Genomic DNA, 24,680 nt, shown 5'->3' on the forward strand with positions numbered 1-24,680 from the left:
ATGAACTTTGTCCAAACCTTCCTCACGAGATTCATTACAGCTCTTCATTATAGTTGATCATTTTCAAAAGCAGCATTTCATTTTAAATAGAGATTTTGACTTTTTGTCTAATACCTATTACACACACTCAGCTGAAAGGGAACAGTACTGTAGTATGGGTTTTTTTAAAGTCTTCTTTCAAGTTTTAAACTGGATTGAGGGAATATCTGGTTCAGGGAAGAAAGGAGGAAAAGGGACAGGCGTTAGAGATGGGAAGACAAATACCCCTTTGAGTCTGGCACATGTTGCCATTGAAGAAATCCAGCTACACCATACAGAAAACAAAGTCCAGAAACACTGTGCCTAAGACTTAATTTCAATTTTTTATTTGGAGCCTGCACAAGCCTACTGAGGGAGAAGGATTCTGTCTATGTAAGCCCCGCAGTATACAGACAACACTCAGTGGTCCTATGTTTATGCAGTTACAGATTTTGGAGCTTTGCTTCCAGACTGGGCATGGAAACGTTATCCCCAGGGAGCTGAGAGGGACCATGACTCATGCCAGGCAGGGACGAGCAGTAGCTCTCCTCCTGGAGGACATCCACTGAGGACATCAGCCACAGCTATTTACTGGGTAATGCTGTTGGGGGGATGCCACTTCCTCTTCCTTTACTTGGGCAATCTCCAACTATGTATTAACTCACATTTCTTTGCTAGTATGCTCCACAGACTTTAATTAAACTTTATTTGCCTTTATACTCAAAATACACAGGTTCTGTTGAAGTAGGCAAAGGGGAAAAATACACCTTGGTTTTCACCATACTGTGAAAGATGCTTTCAAACAAGCTCAGTCCCAAATCTCTTGTACACTGTAAGGATTAATGCTGTGAAGAAGCTTCTAGGGATTTTTTTTTTCCTTTTTTTGAAAAAGGCTACCATGCATGTTCAGACACTTACGTTAAAGTGGTTTTATTAGCAGAATTATATTCCTGCCATCTAACACTAAGTGCATTTTATGAACCTCTGTGGGGTTTCTGAACCAGCCGCATCATAGACTTACTGAAATATATTCAGGAATTTAAAAACAAGATAGTGCAGAATGAGAACAGGTATATCTTACCTCAGCAGAGTTGGCTGAATTCTGGACACCAGCAAATCCATGTCCTCCAGCTGAATCAAAAATCTATTAAAAAAATTAAAATATTACAGATAAATAAAGAGGTTAAACAAATAAAACCTTTTATTTCTTACCTGCATTATAAATCCTTTGAAAAATAAAGCTGAAAACTAAATTAATAAATATCTATCAACTTTTTGTCCCTTTATTCTGACTAGAAGTATCAAAGAAATACAAATCTTCCTCTATAAAGAAATTTAAGCAAGTTTTCTCCTTCAGGCTACAGGCACACTCACATTCAAATGTATAAAAGCATTCATGTCCTTGTTTTTTCCTATTTATTGTTTAGCAATAAGACTAAAGCAATTTACTTTTAAATCTTATACTATGATGGAAGTTATAGTTTCACCCTTTGGGATACTGTCAGCTACAGCTAGCTACAAATCTCATGATTTAAAGGAAATATTTCAAATCATAATTGCTGTTTTCTAAAACTTCTTACTCTATAGTTTTTCATCTCTTCTAACCAAGCGGTTAGTTTGACACTATCAACAAAAACTTTCAGCTTAGCTTTAAGGCATACTTGACCCAAACCCCACACTATTAAGCAATGAAAATAGCTGACTACTGCGTCTGCTCTGCAGTGATGAAAGCATAAACTGAGACATTTTCCCTATCTGTTTTGAAAGCTTTAACACAAAGGTGCTGGGTGTACTAGTGAAATTTTTAAAAATCCAATAAATGGCTGTGGATACAATCAGGTATTTTGGTGATACGGATTGTATAAAAGCACAGATAGACCTATACAGTTTATACATGGTGTTGAGATTTACAGGTAATAACATTACCTTCCTGAAGTGCAAATATAAATAGTATTTTTTAAAATCCTTCTGCAGTCAACAAATCAGGACCCTATCAAACTTACATCTGAGCTTTTTTGTTTAGATTTTTTTTTTTTTTTGTACTAGCAAAAGCCTTTTGGATAATCTGAGACAACAACAAAGTCTCTCTTAAAATTTCATAAGATATTCGCCAATGCAAATAAAGGGCACCACTTCTGAACTTCCTCTTCCTTGTCTCACCCATAGACATAATCAAAGTATTTTATTGTTTATGATTTCTCAAAACGGTTTATCATTTAGACACAAGAAAGCAGATAAGCATTTAAGAAACTGAGGATAATGTAAGCCTAGACATCCCCCATCTGCTACAGTGCAGTTTTATTAACTGATTTGTAAAAGGCTGAGCGCCACTTCATTAATGTTTACAAAAGCCTCCCAGCATAGAAACTCTGAACCTTTTTTTTTAATTAGCACCACAAAATTAAACTTAAGATAAAATTAAAAATTTCTCTGACACAAGAGTGTTCAAGAATATACCATGTAATTTTGAAGCTAGGGTACAACAGATTAAAATATACCAGCTTCAGTCAAATGAATGTTAATAAAATCAAAGAAAGCAAGACATTTTTAACATATTGTTTGACACAGACATCACAGCACAATGCACAATGAGCTCTACTTCTCTGCTTAACCCAATTTCCCAGTGGGCTGAAAGAGATGATGAGAAAGGCAGCCTCAGGCCTATTCTGATTTTGATATACAATTATGTGCATACACTTAAGTCTGAGCAAAGACATGGCTTCCTTTTTATCCACCTTCTTGGTTCATCGGTCAGCTTTCAAGTCATGCCCTTAAAAATTTCTCACTTTTAAGGGTATGAGTCACAGCCCAGCGTCATTCATATGCAACACTCAGAATTTACATTTCCTTAATTTTATTGTAGGATGTTTAATTAAAAAAAAAAAAAAATCAAGAACCTCAGCTCACAGCTGAAAATGGAACATGTTCTTGGTCCAGCTGATTGCAAGGTTTGGAATAAGGAGGGTGAGGACGTGCTGGGGGCACCTCTGCCTGCACCAGGACTTCCTCCTCCATGCACAGAAAAGCACTGGAAGGGCGGCAGGAGCCTCCTCTCCTTGCCATGGAAATAAGATTCCCCATCCCTGAACTTTGCAGAATCCCCATCCCTGAACTTTGCAGAATCCCCTTCACAGGCTATAAAGCATACAGGAGGATGTATTACCCAGTTAAAAGAAGTGTGAGGTATTGGCTCCACTGGGAACGGAGCTAAGGGGCATAAAATCCCTTCCCTCAGGCCTCTTTATTAATAAAGAAATAGAGCTGCAGGACTCACAGACCAGCATTACCTGCTGGGGAACACAGGGGAAAATATGTGAAAAGGATGACCCAGAGAAAGTATCTCCTTCAGTTTCCTCTTTCATAAAACAGATTTGAGTTCTATTCTTACACAATTTCACCATGTAAAAAGTCACCACAAGAAGCTTCATCCCAGTGTAACACATAGATAAATATTTACCTATTAAAAATACAAACCACTAGACCAGAAAATCCTGACATGTTGTTTTGCAACATTATATCTATTGCATCAACTCTGGGACCACTGCAGTATGCGTACAGATAGGCTTGTTTAAATATTCCACAAGTAGATTACTAGACATGCAAGGACAGCTGATCTTCAAGTGATGATCATAGATTTTTGACTAATAAAATCAAAATACAAGGGCTGGGGAACAATAGGAACAAAGTCACCTAATGAACAATGCATGAAATACTGCTTTGCAGAAGAAATGGCAGACATGGCAAAGGCAAGTGAAAACAGCAATGTTTTGAGTGTGGGTCTACGTCTATGCCTTCTGGCTCACCATCAAGGAAGTGTCTCTGCTGTTATTTACCTTTGTTTCAGGGATAAGGCAGCGAACTTTTGTTTCACATTTAACTGTGTTTGTATTGAGGAAATACAGACTCCTGAAGTGTGGGGTTTACACCCAATGCATGCACAGGCCATTAGTTTCACAAAGAGAAAAAGACCCTGTGAGATGCTGTAGTTTCATCAGCAATGCTGCCCTTCAGCAGGGGCACACATCAGCACAGCCCCCCTCCCCAGGGCCAGCCTGCCCCAGCACATCAAACCTATGCCAACCCTTTGGCTGGTGTAAACTGGCATGGCTTTATTAGTCTGCTGCCTATGCCTACAGCTGGCCTCCTGCATGACAGCAGTCTTCTCCTGTTGTCTAAAACGTACTTCCAAGCAGCATATGTTGCTTTGAGATGCCATGCCAAAGACATGCAGCAGTCTCTCCTCTTTTTCCCTTTAAGACTCACCAGTGTTACTTCATATTAAATTGCAATAGTACTTTAGAATGCCAGCACTATGTCAGGACATACTGTTAAGGACTGTGCATACAGACTATCTCCAAAGAAACCCTACTTCCAAACAGTTTGCAATGTGCCAGAAGACAAGTTTTGTTAGAAATTCAAACCTGATGGTCTTGTGCTGCTGATAATAAACTAACCCACTGGGCCAAAACTTCTCACCAATTTTATTTATCACAAAGAAACCCCAAATTAGATATATATGCTTCATAAGCGATGTTCCCATTGCAAGTCTGCCACATCTACTTGAAATTTTGAATGCAGGTTTGATGGACAGACGTCTCCTACCCCATGCACCAAAAGCACCTTGCAGGATCAGCCTCAGCAGAAACAAGCCATTCTATGCTACCCTCAGCAGATATGATCTACCTGAGTTATGGAAGGTCGCTTTTCTTTTCCTTTTCTTGCCAACGTGTCCAGTCCTTTTAGTGAAGAAAATAAACCCTTCTTATTTCGGACCCTTTGTGACAGAGATAGGGTACGTTTCCTGAGAGCAGCTTCATCCCTGGAGCAGATCTATTTAAACACAGAGACAGGCCTTCCTATGTCACTTTCATAAAAGCAAAATATTGACAGTTATTTCAAATTGAGGCATCAAATGAGGGTTACTTCAGTTCACCTTAATGTAATATGCCAAGGTGCAAGGATAATGTTTTAAACTGTCAGAGGTGATGCTTGTTTTGTTATTCCAATGGCATGATAGTGTAACTGTTTTGTCATGGGGAAAAAGCAGAAGGTCATAGGAAGGGAGGAACTGAGAAAATATTGCTCTGTAAAACAAAAGAAATTAATGAAAAGGCTCTGAATAAGAATGATAACCTATCATTAAGACATGAAACTGTTAGAGGAAGAAAGACTCAGAATTGCCAAACATAGGAGATAAACGAGCTATGGCATTGAGTTATTAACAAGCAATACCACACCACACAGATAAAAACAGTGGCAGAGAGAAAACACATTCCCCGACAGGACTTTGAGGACTACTATTCAGACTGACTTCTCATGCAGCAAATGTGGTCCACGCCTCTGAAAAAAACAGCCTCACAGCCCTGCCAAGGTTAAAAAGCAGAGGCGAACCTGCTACTGCCGTACTTCTCTTGAAGCCAACAAGGTGATGACAGCTTACAGCAGCTGAGGATCTCCCTCATTCTTCTTTGCAAACACAGCCCACAGTTCTTAAAAAGTGACTTCTAATTTTGTTTTTTCTCTAGTTCTAGCCCATTTTAAAAACACTTCCTCTTCAGGAGGGTATCAAACTGTTCTGAAAAATGGAGCCATCAAGGATCTCCAAAAAAGATCAGCTCAGCCCAGAAGGACCTGAATCACTTTTGGAAATTTCAGTGTTAGGCTCTTTTCACTCTAAGTGACTTAGCACAGATTTAAAACTCTTAATTCAGGGGAGGTGAAATCGCCGTGACAAGATTTCAGCACAATAACTCATTTACATCCGAAGAATATTTTGGTTTGTTTCTTTTTTTAGGTATAGGTCAGAAGTACCCGGGGAGTCCTCAGGGACCAAAAAAAGTCACGGCCACATCCTCATAGTTTCAAAGTCTGTCTGTAGAAGAAAATTTATTTTCAGTCAAGGAACAGGCAGAAAGGGTGAGAAGAGAACAGCGCTGTCTAAGCAATGCAGCACAATTCCACATTTAAGTAAAATATTAACGATGTCTTTGCCATGACCACACCCATGAAAAGTGCATTTGGACTTACCAGTGCATGGAAGGATGAGACAGAGAAAATACCGAGCCTCCCCAGTGCCAATTTTGAAGGACGACTGGCAGCAGCCAAAAGGCTCTTTGGGTTTGGGAGCTCCCCACCTTGCAAACTGGCTAGGTAACATCGCATTCGGAAAAGGTCCATGTTAAATTTTTCCAGATTCTGTTCCCATTGCTGGATCTGTTTAGATATAAAAAGGGACAATTAAAAGGGGAAAAATGTCTTTGTGGGCTGCACTGAAAATTCAAGCTCTTCCCCAAACCCATAGTAAATTACTTTCATCTGGTAGTATATGGATTAGATTAGTTATTCCCTGCCAAAACGCATTCAGTCGTATTGTGTTACATCAACCCAAAAGATGGCTTGAAATAAAACAAAGCTGGTGGTCTTAAATGCATACTGACAAGATGAACATACCATGAACTTCGGGTAGTTTGACAGCCACAAAAGCAGTTACATAAAAACACAACCCTGTGGTTCACAAAGACTCCCCCCTCCCCTTCTCTCTCTCCTTTTTGGAGAGTACTTTTGTTTCCTTCATTATTACAAGCTTAGATTGTATGGCTGGCCGGCTGAAAGCAAAGCGGTGTAGCTATGCTAATGCACCGTGCAAAGCAAAGTAGCTACAGACAGGTCCTGCTCATTCTTTACTATCGTCCTCTGGCCTCTCTAACTGTAAACTGGAGACAGTATTGGCAACACAAGCATGGGGGTTTTTTTCTGACTAATAGGTTAAGCCATACTTGCACACAGGCAAACTGCAAAAATGAGCTATATATGCCCAATACAAGCCACTGGACCAAGAGCAAGAATGGATACATATTAAACATACTTAACACAGGTACATGTAGATATAACAGAGAGCTTAATCATGTTTCAATGTAAAATTATGAAAGTGAAGAGACCAAATATTTACTAGACAAATAGAGTTCTGAATCAAAGGCTCATGTGACAGATCTTAAGTATTTCTGTAGATACACACTCACCTACACAAACACGTAGTCTTATGCACTGCACAAAAGCCAAATTTTGCTTTTCATTTCCCCAATTTACAGATCGGTAGCTGCAGCTAAAATCTACCCCACAGTGTACAATATACATTAATACAATAAATGGTACAAATAAAAAGGTAGCTGTGTTTAACAGAGTAGGCACATTCACACATGGGAAGGCAGAAAGGCAGGTCCATTAGGTTAATGTATACCAAGTTCATGTACTGAAGATTGTTAAAATCCCCTGATAATGCTGATCTTCCAGTGTCAGCCCCAATCACTGCATGTTGGTTGATCAACAGGTAGTTCATGGCTGCAGAGAAAGTTCATCACATTTTCTCTAACATGCATTGACTTCATACTTTTCACTGTCACGCCCTGCCTGTCCCTGTGCACACAGGACATTATCACCTTATATTGAGATTAGCCAAGGTTGGGACAAGCACCTTTGTGACTCAGAAAACAAGCTGATAAATATAATAAAAATCTCAGCTGAGCCATGACCTGCAGGCTTATCTAGAAGCAAAATCAGTTCAGTTTCCTTATAATGCTGCTAAATATCACAAAAACTAAACAAGTATCTTGCCACTTATTTTCAACAATGAAGAAACAAGCAATAAAAGGGTGAAAAAGGCCCTGTTAACAAAACAGTGCTTGTACTACAACTGTCAGAGACCTTACCTAGTCCAGCTTCCTTACACATGTGCTGACAAACTGTGGCATCAAATTATGGCTATGTTTCTGGAAACAAGAGTTAATCTTATTTGGCAGGTAGGGTGAAGAAAGGAAAGACAATATAATATTTTGTATATCTGCAAATGCAAACTTTTAATTTACAGTACACTAAAAAAAAAAATCTTTTATGGAATGACTAAAACAAAAGATCGAATTTACAAAAGCTTATCATGAGAGCATGATAAACTCCAGAGAAAAAGGACACAGACATACACATAACGAAGATTCCTCATCTAATCTCTTCTTGCAGACATTCAAAATACATATCCTTTGCGCCTCAGAAAGAATAATTATTTTTTCTTTGGTTTATTTGATCATTGACCTTTGTTTTGCTTTCTTTTTGCTCTCAGACACCCCTCACAGGATTTTTCTGCTTGCCAGTACTTTACGCATGGGATGACTCCAATAGGAGGTTTTGTAATGAGCTCCTTCTCTCTGTTAACACCCAACTAGAATGAAAACATGGTTGTCAGCTTTTCACAAAGCTAAAGCTACAAGCTCAGGTGAAGTCTTTCCCTTTGAGATGACACCTCCATGGGTACAGAGCCAAGCCAACTTTGAATAGCTCAGGAACAAAGTAAGACTTGTTCTGGGCACTGCTGGAGTGGAGCATCCTGTCCCCATTGAGCTGGACACAGGCATCCTTGTGTTTCTGAGACTGTCTTCAAGATCCCCATTAAACATTTGTACTAAATTGCATTTTAAAATAAAAATAATCTGAGAAGGGGGAGTGGGGTACAACAGGAGGACATTCTGAAGAAATAAATTACAGTGTTTATCAGTCACACAGGATGCTAGCTAATCAGCTCCAAAAGCATTGGTAATCATGATGTTACATTTAATGGCATTAGCAAAAGCTGTAGGCAGGGAATTTCTGGGATTGTCTTGTAGTCTTATCAAAACCAGGGAAGTCTGGAACCAATTGGAGACTACGAACCAATACCAGCTGCTATTTGTCTAAGCTTTTTAAACTATGATAATTCTTCCTAAAGATTTATATTCTTGAAGACTAAACGGGGGAAGCACACAAATAAAAAAGCAACAACTTCAAAGCGCAGTATGACCTGGTCCATGAAGTTAAATTTACAGCCTGAAGACTAGCTGCTGCAATCCTTATTCTGCTATTGTGTGCGGCAAATCTCTGCCCCACGTGGGAGGACTGCCTGAAAGACAGCTCAAGGACTTAACTTCATCATGCACAGACAAAACAGCCCTTTTGAAATCTGCTTGAAAGCAAACGGGAAAAAGTGGAGGCACCAGACAGCTGTGAGAGTGGCAACGGGTGACAAAGGCTAACAGCAGCATGAAGTGAGTCCACAAAGAAAGAAGAGATACGGCCCAACGTGAGGCACGCTAACAAGCGAGTACACGTGAAATGCTCCCCACATGACCTGCTCAGCTGTTGTGCCTGTCTGCACCACCAGTTACAGTGTCTGGGGCATTCAAAAATCATCCTCTTCCAGTCACCGTTTCAAAACCTCCATGTGAATTTCTACAAAAAGTATTAAAGGCTTTTCTTAGAGGAAAGGGAGGATGTCATTCTCAGCACAGTCAAATGTTAGGCAAGGATTTCTGGGCTCAGCGGCAGCATGAGAGAGCCTGGGAGAAAGGCAAAGAGGGGCCACTCAAATGTATTCAGACTAAGGATCCCCTTAAGGTAGATAGAAAAAGGAGGCTGTGGCAGACAGATAGAAAGGAGTAAAATATGGGAAGCCTTAAGAATTAGGGCCATGAATTATTTAGCCTGGACCACCAGGAGAACTCATGCAAGAAAGCCTGGTGCAGGCACAAGACAGTAATTACATGGGGAGTGCTAAGTGAGGGGATGAGATTTTGCATGAGAGACTTAGCTCAGCAAGGAGTTTTTAAGCATTAACATACAAAGGAACACCAGCGTGCTACTTTTGGCAGTACTTTAGCAGTAATGATCATTTTCAGAACATAAATAGCCAATTGTTCTCCAGGTTAGTGAAAATCTATTTGGACACTAAGAAACAATTATAAATTAATTACATTTTAAAATCACACTAACAGATGAGCTAAAGGAAGATGCTTGGAAGAAGGTCTCTGTTATTTCAATAACCCTGCTAGGTTTTCTATAGGTAAACTCTAAAGTAAATACATTCAGACCAGACAATGCAGACCAGTGATTTCCAGCAGGTGACATGGGGATCCATAGTTCCTATGTGCTATACAGTTCTCTCTGCAGGTGACATTTCTAGTGGCACCTCCATCTTCACTCGAACATGCTTAGGGTTTGCAGACTGTAAAAGAGAGGGCCCAGAAAGTCCCAGCAAAGGCAGCACCAACAGGGATGGATCCTGGCTCCTCGCCCTTCTTGTACTACAGTGCAAACAGCGTCTTCCCCAGAGGGCTGGGGAAGGATTGTCTCATTTTAAAATACCTGTTCTATACAAAGTTAAGAAGAGCTCAGTGTGATAAAACCCAAACCAGCACGTGAATGTTGGAAAGCACTGACAGAAACAACACATACAAACTCAAGGTAGCAATACTTCAAGAACCTAGAGGAAAGATGGAAGAAACTTCCCAGACAGCTCACCTGATAACAAAATACCAGTGTTGCACTTACTTAAGACAGCACAAAAGAAAAGATGCGCATGGAGGAGGGCCTTCACTCAGTGCTTAAGCCTTTAAAACTGATTGGATTTAGTAACAGTTCTTATACCATATAGAAACACGAGTTCCTTGCTGACACAATTCACTATCTATAGCTGTAAAACATCCAGAATTTTCCCCTACGCAACATCTTCTTCCCAGATGGAAAGCGTCTCTGCAAGCTGATGTAGGGAACTCTACGGATTTAAAAGAAACTTCTGCTGCTGTTTTATATGAACAGTTTTTCAACCACATTACAAACAGCACCAAACTCTTTGCATTCCAGTCCCTGGTTCTCAGACACAATTCATATTGTACCCATCTGGATAAATGAGTCACTTGGTTTCTGGGGACAAGGAAAAGATTTTTATTGTCATTACTTCCTAAAGAGAACTCAAAGAAGCAAAAACATCACTCTCCCAGAAATTCCATTACTTTAAAGGACACTACAGAGATACTGTAATAATTTTCAGCTTGAAGAAATAAAAAAGGGAACATAATAAGAGTACAACAACAATGATGTGCAGTTAGCAATACACTTTATTCTTCATTCTGCCTAGTGACTTAAAAAATGGTTAAGAAAACTTCATGAAGTAACAAGACACAGCTTTTTTTACAATTAATGTAATTTTTCTGCTTGTTTAGGAAGAACAGAATTTTCCTCATTTTTAACCAACACAGACAGAGAAAATATTATTCTCAATACCCCTGACAGCATAAAAGTGCACCCACATGTACCCAATTTACATTCTTGTCAATAATCTGATTGAAACTAGCAGTACCATATGTATGTCTATAGCTAGGGATGCAATTAAGAAAGCCACTGAATCTTATTATCCAACTGACCCTCCCCAAAAACCAGAACACCAGCCCTTTCTGCATACGCTCCCCCACCAGCTTCATTGTATGAGATAATGCTACGCAACTCCATGCTCAGTAATAGTTTATTCTTTTTTCATTATTTTATACTAAATCTTTGTGAAACAAAGATGGAAACTCACCTATCTGCAAAACAGTAATTATAGCAGTGAGGAAAACGGAGATGACCTTCCCTAACTTTCTGGCTTCCTATTCACTTCAGTCTTTAGTGACAGTCTACTACTACTAACGAGAAGGATTTTGCTAATGTTATAGGGAGGGACCATCCTACACTGAAGAGTGACACCTGAAAAGAAATAATACTGAACCTCTTGGAAAGCAGAGCTCTGCTCTAGCCAGTTCAAAGACCACCCAAAGTGAAGATCTGTTCTAACAAGTTTAGGTAAGTTTTTAGGTTTAAGAAGGTATGGAAGAAAGAACGGTAACTGTGTATTGAAATTCAAGACGCATTTGTGTGCAGCAAAACTGGCAAGTGCTAGCAAAGTTCCCTGAAAAGATTTTCTTTGAGGTATTATTGTGAGTTTCCATCTGATTGTCAGACATTATTTCATCAGATGCTTTATAGAAAATTAAGACATGAGATCGGGGGAGCCTGAAGAACAAAATTCCCCAAACTATTCCAATTATTTTCCTACAAATGTGAAGAGAGTCAGGTATGTTTTAAACTACAACAACAACAACAACAAAGTAATGAAGTTATGATCTGTGTAAAAAGCCGAAGACCACTACAGGGAAGGGAAGAAAGGTACTAATAGATTCAGTGACTATCCAGAGTAAACAGACTGATCCCCTCATTTTTTTATGTCAACAGATAAACTGCTTTAAGCTGGAGGACACATATGAAAACTTCCATAAAAAATATCTCCAAGACTGTGCCTGTTCTTTTTATTAATGCCTCATCATTTCAGTGCCTGCAAGTAAATACCTATGTTCATAATCCATCTGATAAGTAAGTTAAGTATAGTAACACAGAATATGAATCACATCAGAAACCTCTGAATAGCTTGGAAATCATGATTATACTAACATATTAAATTTTGAAGAAAAAACCCAGAAGGTTTTCAAGCAACTATTATTGTTGTTCTAAAGTGAGACAAGAGAATAAATTTATGTACAAAGCACATAAAGAAGTACACCCAGGGCTGCGGTGCCCTCACTGTGAGGTAGATTTTCCGTTTCATTAAAATCAGTTCAACAGGCACAGACAGTCACACTTTGGACTTAATGTGCAGTATTTTGTTAAAAGAACTCCACATAAATGCTTATAATCCCTTTCACTAACTTCAGTAGAAGTTAGACAGGGCTCCATATTCACAGCAAACACTGATTTCTCTAGCAAGTTAAACAGATAAGAAAATGAAATTTTTTTTTTTTTTTAAAGACAGGCTTTGAAATGCATCCTGGCACCAGAGAATTTTCAAACTTACTACCTTTTGTCCTAATTCTCTTCAGTTGAGGGGAAAAGTTACACCCTGGGGGAATACCACCACCCACATAATATTTATTGCATATAGTAATATAAATACACGTGGCTGTAGGTAGTATGTGCAGACTTGGGATTTCCAGCCATGCCACCAGTGGCTGACTGGGACTGGCTGCTATATGTATACTGATCTCACAGATGCTTCACTGATCTCTTCTAAACTGCCCAACGATACCAATAGCTGTGTAAAGGGCTGCCATTTTCTCTTAAACAGTTATTAAGTCTATTATTATCATTGGACCAGTAAACCCAGATAGAAAGAATCCCTGATCTAGGCCACAAGGTTGAAGACATTTCTCAACCAGTTCGATAGCATCAAATCTCTAAACCAATCATTTCTCTAGAAAACCAACATTTTCCTTGTTATTTTTTTGTTTGCGCTTCTTCTGTTTAGTGCTAGCTTTATCAATTACTAGCCTGCAAATCCACAAAATTTAAAAGATAGTACCAGATAAGCTTCTCCAGTCCACCTGCTGGACACCAGAAAGAAACATGTATGTACATTACAATATCTATAGCAATTTTAGAAGTCCAGGTTTCCTTACTGCAAATGCCTTTCAGGTGATAGTAACTGTGAAACAAGAAAAGGTTTTGCTTGCTTGTAAAGCCCCATGAATTACTAAGTCTTCAGCAGAGAACTATTGGTTTTAAATCAATACAGATGTAAAAGAAAATAGAAAGTGGTGGTTGCTTTTCTGAGAATAGGAAGAAAAAGGGGAAAGGATATAGAAATCACAGTTTCCGAGATAATTCCCCAGTAGAAATAAATTAAGATCATGCCTCATCTTTCTACATAAGAAACCACCGTGGTCCTTCTGAAGTCAGTCACACTATTTTCACTAACTTCTCAAAATATATCACTAGTCCAGCACAGGATGTAGGGCATACTTATAAACTACAGTACTGGCAATACAATATACTTCAGAATGGAGAAAACATAACTGCCACATGATTGAGAACACCACCAGAATTTATATTATTCTTCTTACTCAAAGTGGGCAAAAGACAACTAAACAACCACAGTTACTAAACAACTGAGATATAGATATATATAGATATATACACACGAACTTTTCCCTTGGGAATATTTTTTTCAAAATTGTTAGCTTACTAAATATATTAAGAATTCTCGGTTACTAATTATATCAAGATTTTTTTTTTCCCTTGCAAAATGAGACATCAAATCAAAAGATTAGGAAACCAAGTTATCTATTGACTTTCTCTGAAGTGACTTTGCCAGCAAACCTTCAGCAACTGTAAGGAGAGATTTTATAGAGATCAAAGGGATCAAGACTGGAGAAAAGGCTCATTATAAATTTATTGTTTGCTAACTAATGGATGTTTGCACATGATCCATCTCACTCTTTGTCTCACTGGTTTTCTCTCATTCAAGAGGCAAAATTATGTTTTAAAACAGTCATAGACACAAGATTAACAGGAATAAAACTTCTGTAGCCCTAGTGATCAATTTCAGTTCTAACAGAATGCAGCCAACTTATTCCAGGGACGGAGCTGGAAACAAACAGCAGCTCTTCAAGGACAGAACATCTAATTAGCAGATATTAAGAAAGCATCATAGATACTCTTCAGCTGACTAAATAAACTACTAATGGGGAAAGGACTACATTAATTATTTATAAACAAATATGTATCAGGATTTTTTGTCAGTGCATCGCGTTATAAACACTAGACATCTCTAGAAATCTGTATATTCTTCTAGGTCTCAAAACCTACTTCAATAAAAGGATGCTTAATGTTTTTCCTCCTCCATTCACTGCACTAGGCTTTGGACCATGAAATAAAGTGACCTAGAAATAAATTATGAACATCTGAGCACTCAAAGGGCTTATGAACATCTGTACTACAAATCCTTACACAAACCTGCATACTTTTTGGACTCTGCTCATATAGCTTCAGACTGAAGTGTGCTACAAGAGCCTTGATAGTGAAGTCAGTATCAGCCAGTCTGCCCTTCATCAAGTTCAAACCAGTATAGTAAGAATTATAAATACTATAAGCATCAAACTCCTGAAACTAAAAGTGTTCCACTAACCAAAGAAACATAATTATGCTGTAATGGATCAAAGGAAATAATCTTCTGTTACTACTCAAGAGGCCACAATATGGAGCCTAAAGTTATGAGAGAGCAATAGCTACTCTGACTGGAAAGGCAGGTAGGGATGGGCTCTCAAATACCAGTCAAAACATTCGAATTATCAGATGTCTTCTGTTAATGGCCTAATGATAAAGCAATCTCAGTCCACATACCTATTAGGCTGAACTACCAGACAGGTTTAGTACACAAGAAGGCCTGGGTAGTGAGGTTAATGCCTGAACACTAGACATGTCTAATTCAAGCATCTTTTGCCAGTAGCTGCCTGCAAAACTAGAGACATGGGCAAGATATCAATACCTCAAGATGTACTTCCATAAGTATCACTGGAGAGATTCCCGGTTCACATGCTAAAAGTGAGAGCAGAGTAAGGCTTGATGTTTATGCCCCACTGTACATACAGCAAGATGAAGCAAGATGACCATTTTCACTGAGGAACAGTTCTAGCTGCTCATCAATCTGCCCTGACTTATTATCATATGTATAGCTTGGCTAAAATCCCAAGGTACCATGAACACTAAATTTTGGGGTGGTTGTTCTGGTTTTTGTTTTAAAAACAAATCTTCCTCAGCATTAAGCTGCTGCTTTAGCCAAGATTCAGGCATTCCTACCACTGTAACCCGAAAACATGATCAGAATAACACATCAGGCATTCAGAAGCCATACTCAGATTGGCAGTGGGAGGGAACTAATGACTCAGCTCATTTCTTGCTACAATGAAACAAAATTAGCCTAGACATAGGTTTGGATGCAAACACTTTGTCTGCTCCAGCCATGGGCAAAGTTCTTGCCTTTAGTACGTTAGCTCTCCCAAGCTAAGCAGTGATGGATCTAGGCATATACTGATACAAAATTCCCAGCACACAACCAGAGAGTGTTACAAGAACTGCTGTTAGTAATAAGCATCCCCCTTTTCTTTGAACTGATACTGGTATAATTCTCCAGTGGTACTCATGGCAGTGCTTTTCCACCTAGGATGGAAAACTCCAGTCTTGACTTCTTGTTCCCATTTAGACTCCTATGGGACTTTTTAAGAAACCTAGTGGATCCTGGCCTTTGAGTCGCAGCTAAATTTCAAGTGAAGAACGTGGTTTTGTCTCCCTCAGTCCTTCCTCTAATTTTACTTGGATAAAGTATTCTTCACGTCCTGTCTTAAGATGCAGAACAGTACTGCTAAGTACGCATTCCTATATCTCTACTGCAATTCAATAATTAAATTATTCACAGAACATACTGTATATTCTGTGGTATTCCATATAACAACTAGATATTAACAGCTAAGTATATCATAAAATAGTATATCATAAAATATATTTTTCCAGAAGGGAAAAGAAACAGCTTTGTGCTCATAAAACAGATTGGTCTGATCCTCAGCTTTGAGGAGCTACCTCCCGCACTGCTCTGGCAATAATTAAAACTACCACGCCAGCTGTCCCCAAGACAATGACTCTCAGGCCTAGAAAGCACTGACAGACAAGCCCAAAGCAAGAAATAATGATAAATATGTTCCTGTAAAAGCATTTTTTCCAGTACCTGATTTTCTATGGCCTTTCTGTTTTTTGGATCACTAACAATTGAGAGCTGCAACTCTGCCATCTTTTTCATCTTGCCATCCATGTCAATCTTCTGGAAGAGACTCTTGGTTTGATTTTTCAGCAGTCTAATGGTGTCCTCTTTCCCAAGCTTCTTCGCAAAGAGGGAAGCACAGGCTGAATGTATGGCAGTAACCCAGTTTTCCAGATCCGTCTGGCTTGTCGCCTGTGAAACAAATCAAGAGCACAATACTGTGAGCAGACAAGAGGGGAAAAAAAAGAAAAAAAAATCAGCAGCTCTAGCACATGAAGCGCTTGATGGGTTCACTGTGATATTAGGCACTTTATCTTAAAAGGAGTGAAATAAGCTTTTATCTTTAAAACTGTGCAAATAAAGGAAGTGTGAGCTTTTCCTGCACTCCATCATGACTTGTCTCCAAACTTCATCTTCTGAGAGCTCCAAGAGTGCAATAGAGCCCTACAAGCTGTGGAAAGGATGTGACTTGCGTCCTCTGTCCCTCCAATTAATTAAAGTAAAAAACCCACCAAGTTTAAAAGATAAACCTCCTCTTCTGCAGTTAACACATAAACAGAGAAGATTTTACACGTAAAGCCTGAGGAGAGGTGTTTTCCAAGTTAATGGAGAGAAGACATCAAGGTAAAGAGAATACATCCGTACAAAGTGTCTCTGGAGATATTTACATGTGTGCCTATGAATCAACATGTTCCTATGCAGGCAGTTCCACATAATACTGTTCTTTATTAACATTTCCAGTGGTGCAGTTAAGCAACCAAGATCTTTAGATTATTTTTAGCCTTCTTTTTTGAACATCTTGCTCAAACAAACTCTTTCTGAGGACAGCAGATTCAGGGTTGAGCACACCATTCTGTAAGGGTATAATGCTAACAGATGTGAAAAAATTAATAATAAAGCTTCTTTTTTAGAAGCTTGTAACAACCGGGTACCAAAAATGTCTTGCAGATTTGTGATCTTTGTTCTTTTTTTTTCCGAACCATAACTGACTGAGCCAACTGGTGTAATATCATATACCTGAAGTCATATCATACACTTAAATCAGTATTATAAGAGTATAATGAAATAGTGTAATTATGTTATTACTTTTAAGTCAAAGGCACAAGCATGATGTGTGTGTGTGTGCATGTGTATATACAATCATATACACACATGTGCATACTCACAAACACATGCTAAAATGGGAACAACCACAAAGTTCTATATATATACTGTTACCTGAAATAGGTAGACATCTCCAAAAGAATTGCTGAGACAGAACACATTTTCCTTCTTGGGATGTTCTGGAACAGACTGAACTATACTGTCTTCTGCAAACAGGGCATATCGAGGCAAACTGCTCTGCTCCATTGAGTTCCTTCCATAGGTCTCATAAAACAGCAGAGTACAACCTTTGCAGTTCGGAGACAAAAAAAAAAAGGTAAGGAAAAAGTAAGTTCCAGATCTCCCATTTCAGTTCACATAATGCTTTTGTGAATTAAGACACCCTTCAGTGATGAGGAACATCAGTTCTGCTCCTTTTTTGAAACAGAGAAAAATAGAAGATCTTCTAAACTGGAAAACTGGGGAAGTTAACAATAAATTTGCCAATGAAAAGTTGGAACAAATATCTACTAGGCACACAGCAAACATCCATGGACTTAGAAACTAAAACAGGATACTTCAATATGGAGGTGTTTAAGGTCAGATTGGATGGGGTTTGACTAACCTGACCTAGTGAAAGATGTCCCTTGTCCATGGCAGCAGGGATGGACTACATATCTTTAAAGGTCCCTTCCAACCCAAACCATTCTTTGATTCTATAAAATCAGCCCATTAAAATGTTAAAACACGTAGAAAATATTAATTCCTGATTAGTTAAATCGGCCTTTGTGTTTCTTTATTAAATTGAACCAACTCTCTCATAACAGCCACCTAAGAAATCTTTGTATTTGTTGAAAAGATTTGCAGAAACTTTTGTCTTCAAACAACACAGTGATTAAATTTCTCAAATTTAAACCAGATTTCATTTAATCTACCTGCAAACTGGAGACTAAGACAATTCAGAATAATTTAAAACAGTTAAAGGGGCTGAGTTTGAGCATGTTTAGTCCCATAGATAGTGTAACATCTAAGGTACAGAATTTGCATCCAGAGAACAAACTTCATCCTTGACGATGACAGTCCTGAGTGTAAAAAGAGGAATTTACTGCTGGACCACAGCAGAGGAGACTTGATTCCAGTCCCCAGCAGTATGACTACACTGCCATATCGCCTTTGGCAGTGAAGCTGGCTCAGGAGGGCCTGTCCCCTCCATCCCTGCCAGCCTTTCATTCCTGCCCCGTGTTACAATCCACTGTCTACTGAGATGCACCAATTTCCTTGTTCAAGGGATCACAGACTGAACTGCATTACTAAAATATCTAGAGAAAATAAGTAAATAAACCTTGCTTTCACCCCTGGGAAACGGCAGTTTAATTTTATTATTATTATTATTTTGGAAGATAAATACTAGACTATGACAATGTTTAACCTGGAAGAACTAAGACTAGATACTATAAATACATTTTGAAAACTGAGGGTAACCTAAGCAGTTAGAAAAATTTGAGGCTGATGGATTCTCCAGCAAGGCAAGCCTTCTCCAAAAGATATGTTCAAATTCATTCAGGAATTAATTTAGAGAAGACCTATGGCTGCATTACACAGCACATCAGACTAAATGATCACAGTGGTCCCTTAGGACCTAGTAATCCATGAATATATTACAGCTGTAAGCCCTATATATATTCAGTAGGACCCGAAATTCAACCTATACAAGGATTGAGTTTTTTAGGGCTACAGCACTGGCATCCCTCTAGCCTGTTTTTTGTTATTGTTTTTCCTTCAAATCAAAGAGTCACCACAACACAGGGCACCACCAAAACTGAGATTTTGGGTTGACTTCCTGATTTCAGGCTGCTGGTGTTTTTCTGTGTGACACACTGTATGCACATATGCACATGTAGACACGCCTAGGAAGTGCATATCAAGTGGACATAGCAAAACCTGCAAAATAGAAATGTTTCCTCTGTGGATGCTTTTAAAATACCTAAGTAAAAACAGAGTTCAACCTTTATTTTATTAATTCTCCAATATTTACACTTAACACTGTATTAAAAATCCCAGATACATCATCCAAAGTTATGTACATTCAAGAGGAGCTTCCTCAAAGGTCAAATCTGAAATCAGAACCAAATCAGGATCTTTGGATTCTTCTGTCTGATAAAAGGGAAAGCTGGGCCTACTAGAGTTAATGGGACAGATTCGCTGTGAAAAGTTATGAGATGGAATACACTGGTCCAAATCTACAGCGTATGAAAAGTGAGAACCATCAGAGCAATTTCATCACATTCTCCAGTGCCAAAGAATGTACAACAGCTACAAAAAAAGGGAAATACATATCAGAGGTTACTGACCAAATTATTTCACAACTGAAAAGTTGTCAGTGGAAGGAATCCAATAAATAGAAATGCCTCTATACTACTTAAGCGCACCTTTGCCTACTGCTGTCCAGAGTGTCTGGAAGAGTATTTAGGGCAAGAGCAAATCCTATAGAGTTGGTCCTACCCTTTCCCCTGATCTTCTTTATGACACAGAAACACTTGGAGATCTCTGCAGTTGGAAAAGAAGGATATAGTTTGTCACACTCTCCATATCAGGCATGGCACTTTCAACATAACTGGGCAAACTAAAACAATAAAACCAAGTCCCTTCTTGGATTCGGCATCAACAGCAGAACTCTACAACCACTTCTACTTCTGCATTTTAGGAGAGTGCAAATTATGTTCTATTTTAAACTCCTGTTATTTCCCCTATGTGTTATCAAAAAGGTAACTAAAGATACATCTTTTTTTTTTCTCCTGACAGTTTGTATGTACATAAATAAAAGTTTTTGAAGGGCACACATACGTGTTCAGGTATATGGCACCCTATGTATATCTTCATGCGGGTCAAGCCAAGTGATCCCTGGAAGCAGCTAGTTTCATCAACTCTGAAAGACCCACTGGGACTGATTACTGTCCAAGTATTTTAATCAAAACTTGAACTGAAGACGGAGGGCAGTGAAAAAGTAATTTACCTCATTAAAATAAACTAATTAGATGGGACAGATGGAAAAGAGAGTTCCTCTTGTTAAATGGTTACTATTCAAACTCAGGTCTTGGTGGCCCTGAAAGCAGAGCAGAGGCCTCAGGACATGTATACTTTGAAGTCTGGCAGGTAACCAGATGGTTATAAGCCTTCTGCATATTTATAATTAAACACATCTCAACAGAGTGCAAAGAAACATGCTGTTCTCCATTTGCATATGTGGCTATTTTAAGTTATATTTTAAAATAACTTGGCTATTTAAACTTCAAGAACAAATTAAATACAGATTTATTCAAAACCCTGTATAAGGAGAACCAAAGCAAGCACCTTGATCTTGATATGGCATATTATGAAAACAGAACTACGCCTTGATATCCAGACAGGCAAGTTTATTTTGGCAGCAGAAGTCTCCACAGACAAAAAAGGTAGGAGATCAAGGAAATGAGGAATGCATATTTAAAACAGTTAACAAAGCAGAAGATATTCGGCCCCACAAATGCAGACATATCACCCACCCAAAGTAAAAAGTGTTGTATCTAATACTTCTTATAATGTTATAAATGAATAAATTTTTTTTACAAATAATTTTATTATTCATTTTTTATAGCTGAGGAAATTCAGGTAGCAAGAAGGGATGGGACTTATTCAAGGTCACCAATAAGTCAATTTTACAGCAAAGGACTGAACACGAAGCACCTAAATTCCTTCCAGAGCTTCATTATCGCAGAAATGCATTAATTACTAGTATATAATGTACTTTAGTTGGGAGTTTTGATAGGATTGTTTAGAAACTGTTTGAATTTTAGAAGAGGCAGATCAGACTCATATGTATACTTCATAATGCAAACACATACAATAAGGGTGGAATTCAGATACTGTTTTTCCCTTTGTATATGTTTCTTATAACCATGAATCATGCTATCCAGTGATCAGGATAAGTGATTCAAACTGTTAATACTGCCTACATTTTGACCCCTTGATAACAGGTCTCTGAATTATTAGGCAGAATTGCTACATTCTTGTGAGTTTACTTCTTTTAAATCAGCACTATCAAGGACAACATTCCCAGCACTTGCTGTTTGCTGTTCATTTTTCTGCAGGTCTACACCCATGCAGAATTTTGAAAAGGGTAACCTGTGGGAAAGTTGTTATTTTCTCTCCTCCGGTCCCAGATAGGCTAGGAAATTATTAAGTTTGATCATTTCCTTACTCATTAACTTAGCATTATATTTACTGAAAGACAAATCCTTTGGATGCAGTTCAAAAAAAAAAAAAAAAAGCCTATGAACTCACCCATTAAATTCCTCTTCCTCCCCACAATAGATGTTATTTTCCTTCTCATACTCTCTGACACCCATACACTTCTTGTGGCACACCTACCTGCTCGATTACTCTGAGCCATCAACATGCACTGTGAAAGCAGCACTGAGCACTGCAATCACATCGCAGCCCACCAGCAGCAGTCCCTTTAAAGGGGATTGCCTTCCCACAGGCCTGTTTCACAGCAGGAGAAGTCAGGGGAGATGGGAAGGTGGGCATGCTGAAAGCCAGAAGGCATTGGTATTGTGGGGAGTGGGTAAAGTGAAAGGGAAAGGAGGGACACTGGTGAGCCCTGGGAGTGGTCTGTGGCAGCTAAGCTTCCCCTGATGCTGGTTCAGCTTCCTCTGCCCTGAATTGCACTTTTCTGTGTAAACACTGTAGCACGGGGAGTTCACCTCTTTGTTATGTTGCCACCTGAAGCACTGGAAACGAACTGAACATTTTAACACCAGTTTACCCCAGCTGTAAGTAAACCTCACGGCAGAGCCCAAGGAACAGGGAACTGGGCACCAGGGACTTCTCCTGATCCTTAAATTCTGAATCCTCCCAAGACAGAAGTGTAACTTCTGTATTCTTCTCAGTTTTGGTTCAATTTCGTCTTTGATCTCCAAACATTCAAAAGTTATCTTATAAACCCCTGGTCTTCTATGAGTACAGAAACTCAGAAGTCAGACAAAACAATTCCCGCTATGATATGAGACACGAGGCTGCACGTGCAATACCAAAGACATGAGCACCACCTCAATTCAGTGGGCTGCTTAGGCACATGCTCCACTTCAAGCATGGAGATAGACTGTGTAAAGTTAGGCATGAAGTTCTGATCCCCCTATACCTGCTAAGAGAAACTGCCATGAATGAAAAGTTGCTGAGACACAACGGAAACAACTGCTGCTGCTTGCCAAGCCAAAGGAGCAATGCAGTGGTTTACCTTTGAGTGTGACCCAGTACTGCTTCCATTTCCGCCGCGTGACCAGCTCCAGCTTCTTCTCCTTCTGCAGGGTCACCAGGGGTTTGAAGAACAGCCACCCTGCTTTGCGCACCACTCCTTGCTCCTTCTCATACAACAAATCCAGCTGCTCCAAGGAGCTGAGGGACTCGCCACTGGAGTCCTCTGTTTCCGATGAGGTCTCGGTGTTCTCCAGGTTCGTCCTGCTCATCTCCAGCTCCCGCATAAAGTTTTCGTAAATGTTCTGCCTCAGGACATCACTGCTGACTGCATTAGTGGACTCACTTCTCTGGGACAGGACGTGGCTAGAGCCGGGTGACCACAGCAAAGTAGAAAGCTGTGACGGTGCCAGCGTGTCCGTGGTGAAATTGTCCATTCTGCTGTCAAAGTATTCGCTCCCATCTCTACATTTTGGCTCCTGTGCAAAAAAGGAATATGTCAGCAATCAGCCACAGGAGCTAGGATGAAGAGGCACACCTCATTTGACATTTAAATTTGTTTTATGCTTAGCCACAGCCAGTTCCTTCATCAAGGGCCACCTCTTTCCACCATAAGCTTTGCCTTGGCAGTCACTGACATCGTCAGTGCCACCACTCACGGTTTTCTCAGCAGAACCCCATTAAACTCTAACCATTAAGTCTGTGAGTTTTTGTAACTCAGACACTTGCAAGTAATCTCCAGATTCACTAGTAACTACTGGAGCTTCTACTGGCTGAAAACTAAGTAACTCTAGGAGACAACCACATCCTTCGGCTGAAATCCAGGCACCACTGCTTACACATCTGTATGAGTACAAGCAGAAAGATCATCACAAGTTTCTTTATTATTACAGGGTTTTCAATACTTTGGTGACACCCCATTTGTAAGAGGCAGCTACATATAGCTTCAGTACAGCTAGGCTGATTTTACCTTAGCTTTCTATTTGTCATATAAACTGTGCTTAACCAACACCAAAAAAAAAAAAAAAAAAAAAAAAAAAAAAAAAAAAAAAAAAAAAGTTGAGATATTTTAAGCTTGTTAGTATTGACCAATTGACAAAAACCTAATCTAACAGAAGATGCAATTTAAAAAAAGAAAGTCACGCTTGCTGACTTGCACGACTCAAGAGACTTCTCAGGCTAACTTCACTGTTGAGAACCACACCATCCATCTTAAGAAACCATTTTTTGTCTTCCCAACTCAAGTGTTGCTGATACTATTTGAAAGCAGCCAAGGTTTAAGAACATACAACATAAAAAACCTGCTGCCTTTTTCAGTGTGTGAGGGAAGAGAAAAGATGGCTATAAACAATTCAAGAAGTAAAGCTATTACCCTCAGTAATAATAAAGCTATTATACTTTCAAGTTTATACTGCCTCTCTAAAAGCATTTATTTGCTCCCAGAATTCTGTACACGAATAAAGTAAATAAACCTTGGTCTCCTGTGAGCTGCTCTCACCAGCAGCTTTGAAAGCAACTACTTTTTTGTTCCTTTGCTTCCTACTTGACGTTCTTCAAAACTGCATCAGAAAAGCTGTGCTGTGTTTTGATAGCATCAGGACCTGCAGTGTGCAGCCAAGAGCAACAGTGGGATTGTACGCCCTCCCAAGCGTCGCTAGACAAGCCACTTCTCAAGCAGCACGACACTGCTGGTCATGGCCTCACAAAACCAACTTGAACTAAATCCATGTTCCCTTATACTACATTGAAGTTCAAGCCTGGCTTTTCAGATCACTGTCTGGTGACAAGGATCCAATTCTCTTGGTAATGGAGCACCTTCCTCAAATCTTACTGCAGAGTGTTAATCAGCATTCTCCAAGAGTAACTCCCTCAGCACCAACAGTTCTGCTTTTAATACAGTAAAGGGAGGGAAATCGGGGGGGGAGGTGGGGGG

At 39.2% G+C, this 24,680-nt stretch overlaps 1 protein-coding gene across 3 annotated transcripts in view; it reads right to left on the bottom strand.

The window, feature by feature from the left end:
• The window catches only part of TIAM2 (T cell lymphoma invasion and metastasis 2), a 117,272-nt gene that overhangs the window by 59,264 nt on the left and 33,328 nt on the right, over positions 1–24,680 (bottom strand). For all 3 annotated transcript variants that reach the window (XM_026845623.1, XM_026845622.1, XM_026845621.1), the window contains 6 exons: positions 22,791–23,226; positions 17,654–17,826; positions 16,403–16,627; positions 6,046–6,231; positions 4,702–4,848; positions 1,100–1,162 (listed from right to left, as the gene is read on the bottom strand). In XM_026845623.1, coding sequence (XP_026701424.1) covers positions 1,100–1,162; positions 4,702–4,848; positions 6,046–6,231; positions 16,403–16,627; positions 17,654–17,826; positions 22,791–23,226 — 1,230 coding nt within the window. The remainder of the gene's footprint in view (positions 1–1,099; positions 1,163–4,701; positions 4,849–6,045; positions 6,232–16,402; positions 16,628–17,653; positions 17,827–22,790; positions 23,227–24,680) is intronic.

This window comes from Athene cunicularia, assembly GCF_003259725.1.
Source record: "Athene cunicularia isolate RWA chromosome 3 unlocalized genomic scaffold, athCun1 chr3_part1, whole genome shotgun sequence".
In the NCBI taxonomy this organism is placed as follows: Eukaryota; Metazoa; Chordata; class Aves; order Strigiformes; family Strigidae; genus Athene; species Athene cunicularia.